General features: G+C 36.1%; 1 protein-coding gene across 6 annotated transcripts in view; it reads right to left on the reverse strand.

Annotated features, from left to right (window-relative positions):
- Nucleotides 1-11,636, reverse strand: part of LOC114031544 (interactor protein for cytohesin exchange factors 1-like) — a 193,332-nt gene that overhangs the window by 25,769 nt on the left and 155,927 nt on the right. For 5 of the 6 annotated variants that reach the window (XM_027846686.1, XM_027846690.1, XM_027846685.1 and 2 more), the window contains one exon: nucleotides 7,291-7,657. In XM_027846686.1, the coding sequence (XP_027702487.1) occupies nucleotides 7,291-7,657 (367 nt within the window). The remainder of the gene's footprint in view (nucleotides 1-7,290; nucleotides 7,658-11,636) is intronic. The other variant, XM_027846688.1, reaches the window with a different exon arrangement.

The following is an 11,636-nucleotide window of genomic DNA, read 5'->3' on the forward strand; positions in this document are numbered from 1 at the left end:
GAAGGAAATGGCAAACCATCTCAGTACCTTTGCCAAGAAAACTCCAAATAGGGTCAAAGAGAGTGGGACACAACTGAAAGACTGGATGATAACAAAAATGAACTTGTCATTTTTTAAAAGATATTTTGATAGATGTATTTCAAGATAATTGGGTTTTTTTTGTAATACTATTCATTGTATTTAGTGCATCATAAAAATTTATTCTGAGAGGTGGTCCATAGGTTTCACAGATTGCCAAACGCATCCATTTCACAAAAAAAGATTAATCCCTGCCTCAATCAGTAGATGAGGGGATGAATTTTCCTAGCATTTGGTTTATACCTATAAAAAATAAATCCTAAATAAAGGTCTACGATATTTTAGAGCTTCACTTTAGGATTCTACTTTGTATTCTTATTAGTTTTAACTACCTTTCTAGATTGTAAACACCCAATAACTGTTTTAAAAATCTTTTACCTATCACTCCCTAATTCCTTCTCCCCACCCCTAATTATTAGAACAAAGTATAACTCATAATAGATACCTATACTACATAAAGTAATAGGGATGGATGGATAGAAGGGAAGGGAGGGAAGGAGGGATACTTTAATTTTTTAAAGGCAATATTGGTTTGTGAAAATTGTATAAATGTTTTCCTACATCAACAATGTTCTATATCACTAAAATAAGTTCAATTCTCTAGCAAGGGTAATACTTTCTAGGAAACTAGATTGTTGCTAGTTTTTGTTGACAGGAATTTAACAACCTTCGGTCAAGAGAAATGAATTCAAAATCTAGCATCTTCCTTTTTACTCCAAGTCAAAAAAAAATCCATAACAAAAAACACATGCATCACCAACAACAAAAAATACGAGAAAATTTTCTTTGTCAATAATTCTATTCTAGCAATCATTCACAAAATATATGCTGTTGAAACTAAATGTTGTTTCCTGTAAGGCAAAACAGAATAATTTATGTAACTACAGACCAAACTGTAATAAAATAATAGACCTAAGATAGTAGATGCTTTCCTAATTTATCTAAAGATAAATAATAGTAATCACTAAAAAATTTAACAGATAAATAAATGGTATGAATACAAAGACATTCAATAGGTCACATGAAACTAAGAAGAGCTAGATCCAAACCAAGGTGGGGCCCATTCTAAATCCAGTACCCTTCCCATTACACATGGCCTTTAAATGTGGTGATTTTATAAACTTACCTTAACACTAGGAGATTTCTCCCTCACCAACAGACTACTATAATGTATTTGGTTATAAAGCACTAGTATTGCAGTAATGAGTTAAGACACAACTGATTTGAAATATAAAAGTTAAATTAAAGGTTCTCATAAAACACACTATCTCCCATACATATGGTGAAAAGTATAGAATATTCTAAGGCATGATCATGAAACTGACATTTTCCAACAATCTGCCTAGTGACAACATGAAGCAAGGTGTAAAACAGAGGGGGATGTGCACATCTAGGGTGTTCAGCATTGAAATGGAAGATGCCTCATGCAGTGTTCAAGGAGAAAAAAGATTCCTATTGATGGATGGTTTCTCCAAAAATTCTTTATTCAAAAACAACCTTATTCATTAATTTGAGGCCTAGGAACACTACAAAAACATTTTAATGAAATCAACAATGATTCAAAAAGGATTAGCCTTTCCATTTATGTGTAAAACAATGGCATGGATGAAAAATTCATGTGGTCTGACATATAACAGCCAGTTGGTATAAACAACTCATCAAGTCAGTCCACAGGTGTTACATATCTTGGACAGCTTCTACACATGCTAAATTGTTGCGAATCTCAAATAGTGAAAAAGCAAGTGGGGATAAAATGAGCCTGTAGAGAGGTTTACATGAGACTTAACTAAACCAAATCGCCAATAGAATCAGAATGTTTATATGATATTTAATTATGCCAAATAATTGACAGAATTAGAATAAAAGGTAATTTAAAGAGTCATGGAAAGAAGCATGAAAGGTATAAGTAGGCTAGAGTAGTAGCATCAAACTCAAATTGAAATAGGAACCACTAAGTTATACATAAGGATCCCTGTGGGCTGCATATCACCTTAGAAAACCATATATTAGGGGCAGCTAGGTGGTGCAGTAGATGGAGCACCAGCCCTGAAGTCAGGAGGACCCGAGTTCAATCTGGCCTCAGACCAAACACTTGACACGTGCTAGCTGTGTGACCTTGGGCAGTCACTTAACCCCAATTGCCTCACCAAAAAAAAAAATTAAAAAAAATTAAAAAGAAAAGAAAACCACATATTAACATTATCTATGTTCTCTTGTATTTTTCTTTATTTTGCTAAATATTTCCCAATTACATTCTAATCTGGTCACCACACCAGGAATGTGGCAAGCAGCAGGATATTTGACCCCTCTGGGCAAGAGCATGAAATTAAAAGTGAGGTACATTTGAGGAGCTGTACAAAATATTTCATCGTGGACATTTATGTCCTGAAAGGAAGTGGGCAACTGTGTCTAGTTCTAAATCCTGTGATCCCACATAAGGAAAATAAGAGATAATGAGTGGTGATCCTAGGACTTGTACCAAAAAAAAAAATTAAAGGATTCATTCAAAGACTTGTCATGATGGATAGATCCTTTATGGAGAATGTAAAGAACAACTGTTGTATGTATGTGTGTTGTTGTTGTTGTTGTTTTTAAATATTTGGGAAAAGAGGAGAATCAAAGAAGGGATAGTACCAGTACTCAGCGTATATTGGATTCTGAGAACAGGTGATAGAGAGAGAAGGCGGAACTGGGATATTGTTATTCTGTTTCTGTTTTCTCAGGAAAATGTCCTTTTGACTGGAGTAAACAGAACATCCGTGATTCCGAATCATATGTCTAGAATGCCCTCCTTTCTCACTTCCAACTTCCAGTTTGCGGGACTAAGTGAACTGAAAAATTGTTAATACAAGTCAATAGTTTGATACGCCCTCCCAAAAAAGCTGACACTGATCAGCTGGAGTATATAATAAACAGGATAAACAGTAAACTTAACCTTAAGATCATGGCACCTGAGAATCAGTTGCAAGAACTCAGTATGCTTAGTAAAGAGAAGAGAAAATTTAGAGCCCAGGAGAGGCAATGGTTATTGAAGTTTTCAAAGGCCTGAAATGTAAAAGGTGGACTAGACTTGATCCTGAGAGAAAAACTATAAGCAACGATGGAACTGTAGAATCCAATGTCTACTTAATAGAATAAAAAATCTTGTTAACAAGGTTATCTCAAATTGGAATGGGATGCCTTGGGAGGTAGATGATCCATTCTCAAAAGAGGATTATCTCAGAAGGAGGCTTGATGATCACTTTCCTTCATTCATTCAAAAAACATTTATTAAGAATCAGGAAGACCTGAGTTCAAATCTGCCCTCAGATACTTACTAGGTGTATGACCCTGGGCAAGTCACTTAACCCTGTTTGCCTCAGTTTCCTCAGCTGTAAAATGACCTGGAGAAGGAAATGGCAAACCACTCCAGTATCTTTGCCAAGAAAACCTTACGTGGGCTGACAAAAAGTTGGTCACAACTGAAAAATAAATCAACAACAACTCAACATACATCAGGCAATTGCTAAGCATTGGTGACACAAAGAGATATAAGACAGTCCCTGCCTTCAAGGAGGCCAGTCTATTTGGGAAGAATGTGTGTGAGTGTGTATGTGCGCGTATGTGTGTGTGTGTCTAGTCTAGTTGGGAAACATACGTGTGTCTTACATATACACGCACACACACACATACCATACACATACATATGCTTCCCAACTTGACTGGATTCTCCATCAAGAGCTAGGTGTGTGGTATATTCTATATACTGTCAGAATTAGTTGACGTATTGGTTAATTTTGCTGAACATTTTTTTCTTTTTTATTCTTAGATACAAGGGATGGCTCTCTGGGTGGAGGAGAGATATATTTGGAAATAAACGTGCTAGAAAAATGAAAGCTATCCAAACTTTTTTTCTCTGAAAGTAAAAAGGAAAAGCTACCGACTGGCACTTTGTAAAGTTATCCATGCTAGTAGAATAAAAGCATATTTGGAAAGTTTTGTTGTTGTTTTGTTAATGTCTATCCTAAGCTAAATGTGCCCTTCTCTAAGCAAGCTTGAAAGCGAAGGTTAACCACATTTAGCTTGGGATAGCAGTTTTTCGGTTCACCAGGAACCAAAATCCTGACCAAGAGCACATTGGTATTTCAGTTATTATCTTGAAACCTGAACATTGTGACACTTCTCAATCACAAACATTTCAGGACTCTTCTTTACAGCAATACAGTAACAAAGTTTCCAAAAATTACAGAAATAAAATGCTACCCTCTGACCTGACCTATCCTCTTCCTCCTTCCCCAAGAAATGCAGACACAATTCTAAAAAGGCCGGGAGGCATACAGTATGTAATTTGATTCCTCAACAGTAAGTGCTAAGTGCACATGACCAAATGATTGAGTTACAGTTTCCATAGTGACTACTTCACTTGGCTTAGCTATTTTGGGAATTCAACCAAAACTCATACACAGCAGGGGAAAGAGAAAGGAAGGAAGGAAGGAAGGAAGGAAGGAAGGAAGGAAGGAAGGAAGGAACGAAGGAAGGAAGGAAGGAAAGAAAGATGGAAGGAAAGAAAGAAAAAGAATGAAAGAAAGAATGAAAGAGAAAGAAAGAAAGATTCATAACACATGGCAACTGTCAGCAACACAAGAAGAGAAACAGTTTAGTTTTCTCTCTTATTTTTCTCCACAGGAATGTCTTTTCTCTAAGCAGTTTAAGCAAGTGCACAGAGATTACCAACTACACTGTTCTTCAAAGTCCCTTAAAACAAAATATTCCAGGATTTCCTTTTCCTTTTTCAGTAAAATATCATGATGAAAAGGGCTACTGATGCATAGTCCAACACCGTCCTGTGAGCTCTCCAGAAGTGACCTGGATGTAAGAACAATAGAAGCTTTCCCATGACCTTTCTGCTGAATTCAACTTAAGACCAGCTATCCCAAAGAGCCCTTCCTGAAGCTACAAGGCTTTCTCATGGAAAACAATGCAAAGATAGGTTTTCAAACCTTTATCACATTTCTTTCCAGTAAAGGATTGTCACCCTGTAAATTGGTTGGGACTTTTGAAAGCCAGCATTATTTCTCCAAGGGCACATAAATGATTAAATCAATTTTTCTTTTCCAGAAAGCATGGTATTTACTGGGAAAATTCTGTTGCTGTTGTTCAGTTGTTTCAGGCATGTCCAACACTTTGTGACTCTATTTTGGGTTTTCTTGGCGAAGATATTGTAATGGTTTGCCATTTCCTTTTCCAACACATTTTATAAATGAGGAACTAAGGCAAACAGGGTTAAGTGACCTGCCCAGAACCACACAGCTAATAAGTGTCTGAGGCCAGATTCGAACTCAGAAAGACGAGTCTTCCTGACTCATGGACTGACACTCTATCCATTGTGCCACCTAGCTGCCCTACTGTAAAAACTAGACTCAAAATTTTTATTTGACACAATCTAAGTCCACAATTTTATAGCCATTTAATTACTAAATGAAGTGCTTTGCTCCAACTAATAAGTTATCATCGTATCATCACTCAAAAACTGTTCAACTGTGAAAAATATCCTGAGGCCAAATATTCAGTTAGCTATTTAGTTCAAATCCTAATTGCCACTTAAAACTGTGTGACTATTTGCCATAATTTTTTTTTCTCTCTGGTCCTCAGTTTTCACATCTGTAAAATAAGAGAGTTAGACTAGATGACCTCTAAAGTCCCTCTGAGTTCTAGATTGATGACCCTCTAATTTATGATCCTCCATATTGCTGTATGAGAATGTCATCCTTCAGACCAGGATACAATCAGGTATTTTTTCAGGGCCTTCCCCATGTCCCCAATTTGGAAACAGGGATTAATAGAATCTGGAAGCTCTCTGTAGCACATTGACATTACAGAAGTTTGGCCAGTGCCCCTTAGTTCATAGGAGCCCTATTTAAGGTTACACCATAGAAATAAAAATTCAATGTATTCAGAATATTGTCAACTAGATTTGCTTGTCAGCACAGAAGATGGAAAAACACAGAAAGTCAGATGGGCCAAAGAATTTAGTGAATTTTAGCACAGAAGTTGTTCCTACTTCAAAAATGAAGAAATGAGTAGCTAGTGTTCAGAGTTAATAGCATAACTGATATATATATATATATATATATATATATGGAAAACAAACTCATTTACAAAGAGAATAAATAATAAAAATGTATTGTCCTTCATGCATAAAGATACATCTACTAATTTACACTAGACTAGATCTTATATTAGACTAGACTTAAGTATGCAACAATGTCAGCGGATTTGGCAGAATCTAAGCTCATGGAAAATAGAAAATGTTTCATTTTGTCTTCATATCCCCAATGTGCAACACAGGGCCTGACATATAGTAGAAGCTTAATAAATGTTTGTTAATTGATTGATTGAATTGCATTGGAGCTAACAATTGTCATTTTCTTCTGTGTAACAGAGAATATATTTGTGAAATGACTATCTAAAACACATTGTGTGTGCGTGTGCATGTGTGTGTGTGTATTTATATGTGTGTGAGAGAGAGAGAGAGAGAAAAAAAGAGAAAGACAACAGAGTGGAATTAAATGACCTATGGAGGACTCAACATATTAAATGATCTTGCACTAGATACTTTTTTCTACAACTCAACTCTCTTCTCTATAAAATGAGGCAATTGGACTAAATCATATCTTTTCAGGTATCCATCTTTTGATTCCATTATCTTATTAATGGAAGGAAGGAAAGAAGGAAGGAAGAGCAACCCTGAATTAGACAGCTACAAACAACAGAATATACATTTGTAAAAATCTGCTTTCCTGTGTGACTTGTAGAAATCAGAATCATTCTCTAGAATTACAACTCATGTATTTAAAAAGCATTTGTCAAATTGAAATAATTCATCAGCACACAATATTAATCTAGAATACTGAAAAATACTTGAAGGTTATGAACTAAGTCTTGAGTTTATCAAGTGGCCACTGAATTGAAAAAGATAACATAGGGTTGAACCAACTCAATAATCCTGTTATTCAGTCATAATAACCATAGTTTAGAAAGTTCTTAATTCACATTTATCTATCACTACAATTAAATCAGGTCCATAGGCACGTATCAAACACTTACCATGTGCCTGAAAGTGGGCTATACTTCTACAAAGAAATAAGAATTTTTTACAGAAAATATGTGGGGGTGCACACATAGTATATGCACCATGTGTACACATATGAGACAACTCTTCTATGTAGTTACCTCTGTCTGATGTCTTGAGTCCTACAGCATCATCAGGAACAGAGAGGTGATCTAAACTGCTGTTCAGTGAGGATGTCTCCTCACTTGACAAGGAGTTCAGAAATCCACTTTCAGATTTGACAAGGCCATTTTCGGAGGCCTCTGGGGGAGCAGGTGAATGGATCTGAACCATTATGGACCGTTCCACTTCTTCAGTAGTAGAGGAACTGTTGACGATGTCGAGCCAAGACTGCCTTTCTGGGTAGGCCGCTGCTTGAGATGTGGAAGACGACGAGCTGCTGGGTGATTTGACTGAACTCTCCAGGGAAGAAAAAGAACAAGATGGTTCATTCAATACAAGTGAGGATGACGATGCTTCCTGTGGACCCTATTATTCACAAGACAGAAAAACAATCAGCTCATTAGCTAAAGAAAAAAAAATCCAACACATGCTTTTTAAAAGTAAATGTTATTACCATCTCTTTTTTTGCATCACCAATATTTCCTACAGTAACTCCATCGCATTCTGAGTGCCACCCCTTAAAATAATGAAGGGAAAAATAGAAAGAAAAAAATCTGTAAAACTGACCAATATAATTTAAAAAGTCTGATGATATAATCAGTTTTTCATATAGATGTTTCCCCATCTCTACAAATAAATGGAGTTGCATTCAATATCTCTTCTTTGAAGCTGAGGGTGGGCATTATAATTTCACAGCATGCAGTTTGGATTGCTTTCTGATATATACTTGTAATGGGCATTTCCCCTTATATTCCAAAAGTCTACAATACTTATAGGACTGTGAATGAGTCACTTAACTTCTGGTCTGCCTCAGTTTCTGTATTTATAATATTCATATCTATTTTCTTAATCTAAATCTGAAACAGAGATAATAATAGCACCAAATTGCCAGGGTTGCTATGAGGATCAAATGAGATATTTGTAAAGCACTTTGCAAATGTTAAAAGCACTGTATAAAATGCTAGCTTCTACAGTTAACCACTACTTTGTATGGTAGAAAGAAATTTTAACTTAGTAGTCAGAAAAGACATGGGTTTTTATCCTTACTTTGGCATTTACTAATTGGATGACCTCAGTTAACTAATGTAACCTCCAACAGTTTCCATTTCCTCCTATATAAAATGAGGATAATAAAACTTGCAGTTTCCACTTTTCATAATTATTTCAAGGAATGTGTTTCATAAACCTGATAGCACTATAGAAATACGAGCTGTTACTAATATAAAAATAATGACAGAGGATAATTGTGATTTTATGTCTGATTAACATCAGTAAGCTAGGTCTGTATGTTACTTTTTTCCAAATAGTTTTGGATATCTTCCAACTCACTATCCTAAGAGCTAAAAACCTCCCTCGCCTTCCCGATTGACATCATTCATCTTTGACAGCGTTTTTTTTCCTCTAATTTTTTGCATTGTTTGGAGCATACCACAAACAAAATTAGTTTGTCCATCACTTAATATATGCATACTGGGGAAAAACCCTCAGAGAAACATGAAGAAGGAGGAAAATAGCAAAGACTGGAGCTAAGTAGGAAGAAGTGGTAAGTGACATAGGTCAGGCCAGTATGAACCCCCTACCTTTATAGAATATCTTTCAACAACAACACCACTTATATAGCTCTTTAAGTTTTACAAAGTGCTTTCAATTATTTAACAATACTGTCTCATAAAGAATGTAGTTCCCATTGAGATTAGGTAATAGTAACAAAGAAGTCACTAAGTCACAGACTGAACTATTATCTAAGGCATATAGGTGGTACAGTGGCTAGAATGCCAGGCCTGAAGTCAGGAAGAGCCATCTTCCTGAGTTCAAATCTGGCCACAGACACTTCCTAGCTGTGTGACCATGGGCTAGTCACTTAACCCCATTTGCCTCAGTTTTTCATCTGTAAAATGAACAGTAGAAGAAAATGGCAGACTACTCCAGTATTTTTGCCAAGAAAACCCACAAATAGGGTCACGAAGAGTTGGACGTGACCAAATTATTATCTGCCCAGTTCCTCTCAAAGTAGATAGTAGCCCCTAAATATATCCTAAGAGTGACCAGTCCCCTTCTGAAACAGAGTAGGCTAGGTGCACAAGTGCTTCCGAAGTCAAAGGACCCAGGTTCAAATCTCACCTCTGATGTTTCCTTGGACAAGTCTATTAATCTCCCTGTGCTTCAATATCTTTCTCTATAAAATGAGGGAAGCTGGACTGGATGACCACTGAGGTCTCTTCCAGCACCAGCTGTATCCATTATCCCTCAGCCCTATTCTGAGCTCTAAGGGTGAAGGTCAGAAATGACAGATAATTCAGTATATTCCTGACTGACCACATACTAGCCATGTGGTACGCCAAAAAATTGAAAAGGTGTTCTTAACTTGGGGTCTGTGAACTTGTTTTTTAAAACAATTTGATAACTGCAAATAATAGTTAACAATAATTACATAACACACTGTCATAATTATATAATACAACCATATATTCTATTAGCTGATAGAAAGTCATATTATAATTAAAATAACTAGCATTTATATAGCCTACGTACAGGTACCATGCTAAGTGCTTTAGAAATATTATTTCATTTATTCTTCTCAACATGAAGTAGGTGCTATTATTATCCCCATTTTTCAGATGAGAAAACTGAGGCAAACGGGTTAAGGGATGTACCCAAGAAAACACAACTAATAAGTATCTGGAGCTGGATTTGAATTCAGGTCTTTCTGACTCTGGCCTAGCACTCTATTCCACTATGCCATCTAGCTCCCTCCATTTTGAAATTATATTTCAATGTAATTTGTTTCTTTTTTAATCCTACGTATTTTCCTTTATTCATTTAACAACATTGTTCTGAGAAGGGGTCCATGGGCTTCACTACATCAGATGTTTAAAGGAGTCCATGACACAAAAACAGTTACGAACCCCTGATCTAGAACTTTTTCCCAAGGAGTTAAAAATGACAGATCATAGAAGCATTTGGTTAGGAACATAAATTGACTCATCTTTCTCAATAAAAATATATTTGTGTTGATATGAAAAAATTCCTCCTCTGGATACCTTAGTGAGACAGAGGATGCAGTATATCAATTTGCTTGGACACTCAGGACCCTTCAGTGCCAAAGAGAAGCAATTTGCTAAATGACACGATAATGATATACAGGAGTTACTTCATACCAAGTAGAATGTCCAAATAACACTCCAAGAAAAGCTTATCCATTGGCAGGATCTAGAACAATTAATATCAGCAAATATTAAACTATACTTCATTCCAGTTCAATCCAATGTCATGTCCTATTGCAAGTTATTTTTGTATCATGACGTGGCTACATGTTCTACTTCCTATTCTAAATAGAGATCAGGAGAAAGCTTTTCCTGCAGCTCCTGCTGATGCTTTTCTCATGTGATGAAAGCAGAACTTGCTAAGGCTCCAAGTTTACAAGGATTTCTGACAACATTCCTCATAAGTACATTAATAATAGCTAGCATTTATATATACTTTCCAAAGAATTTTATAATGATGATCTCATCTGGTCCTCACAACAACCCTGTGAGACAGGTGCTATTATTACCGTCTCCATTTCACAGATGAGGAAATTCAGACAGAAAGAGATTAGATGACTAGGCCAACCAGGGTTCATAGCCAAGAAGTATCTGAGTCCATGTTTGAAATCAAGTCTTCCTGATTCCCACTGCAACGCTCTAATTGACACACCACCTAGCTGCCTTAAGACAGTCAAAACCAGAAAATCCTGTTTAAAGAATTAGAAAATTTGTGTTAAATGTCTACAATTTTGGTAAGCAGTATTTATGAAAGAGTGGAAGAATAGAAAAAGCCTAAGATTTGAAACCGGAAGATGTGGGTTTGAATCCCAACTCTACCCACTTACTACCTGTGTGGCCTTAGCAAATCATTTAACCTCCCTGGGCCTTGGTTTCCTCATCTGTAAACTGAAGGGGTTGGACCAGATGACCCCTAAGGTTCCTTCTAACTCAAAAACTATTATGGTACAAGCACTTTCCTGTTGGTGACATTATACAGAGGGCTTACTCTCTTTGGAAATTACTATTCTCATCTGTAAAATGGAAATTAATAGTTTTTGCATGACCTGCTTCATAGGATTATGGTGAGGCTCAGACTAGCTATTTACAAACTAATTTGTAAGCCTCAAGGTGCTAGATAAGTATAACTCAATATTATTGATTGCACATAGACACAATGTCAGTGTTAACACTCAATTTCTTTTAAGATTTGTAGGATTATTTGCATATTGACATAAAGAGAAGCAAAGGAAGGAAGGAAGGAAGGAAGGAAGAAAGAAAGAAAGAAAGAAAGAAAGAAAGAAAGAAAGAAAGAAAGAAAG

Source organism: Vombatus ursinus, unplaced genomic scaffold, assembly GCF_900497805.2.
Source record: "Vombatus ursinus unplaced genomic scaffold, bare-nosed wombat genome assembly UNPS02015175.1, whole genome shotgun sequence".
Classification (NCBI taxonomy): domain Eukaryota; kingdom Metazoa; phylum Chordata; class Mammalia; order Diprotodontia; family Vombatidae; genus Vombatus; species Vombatus ursinus.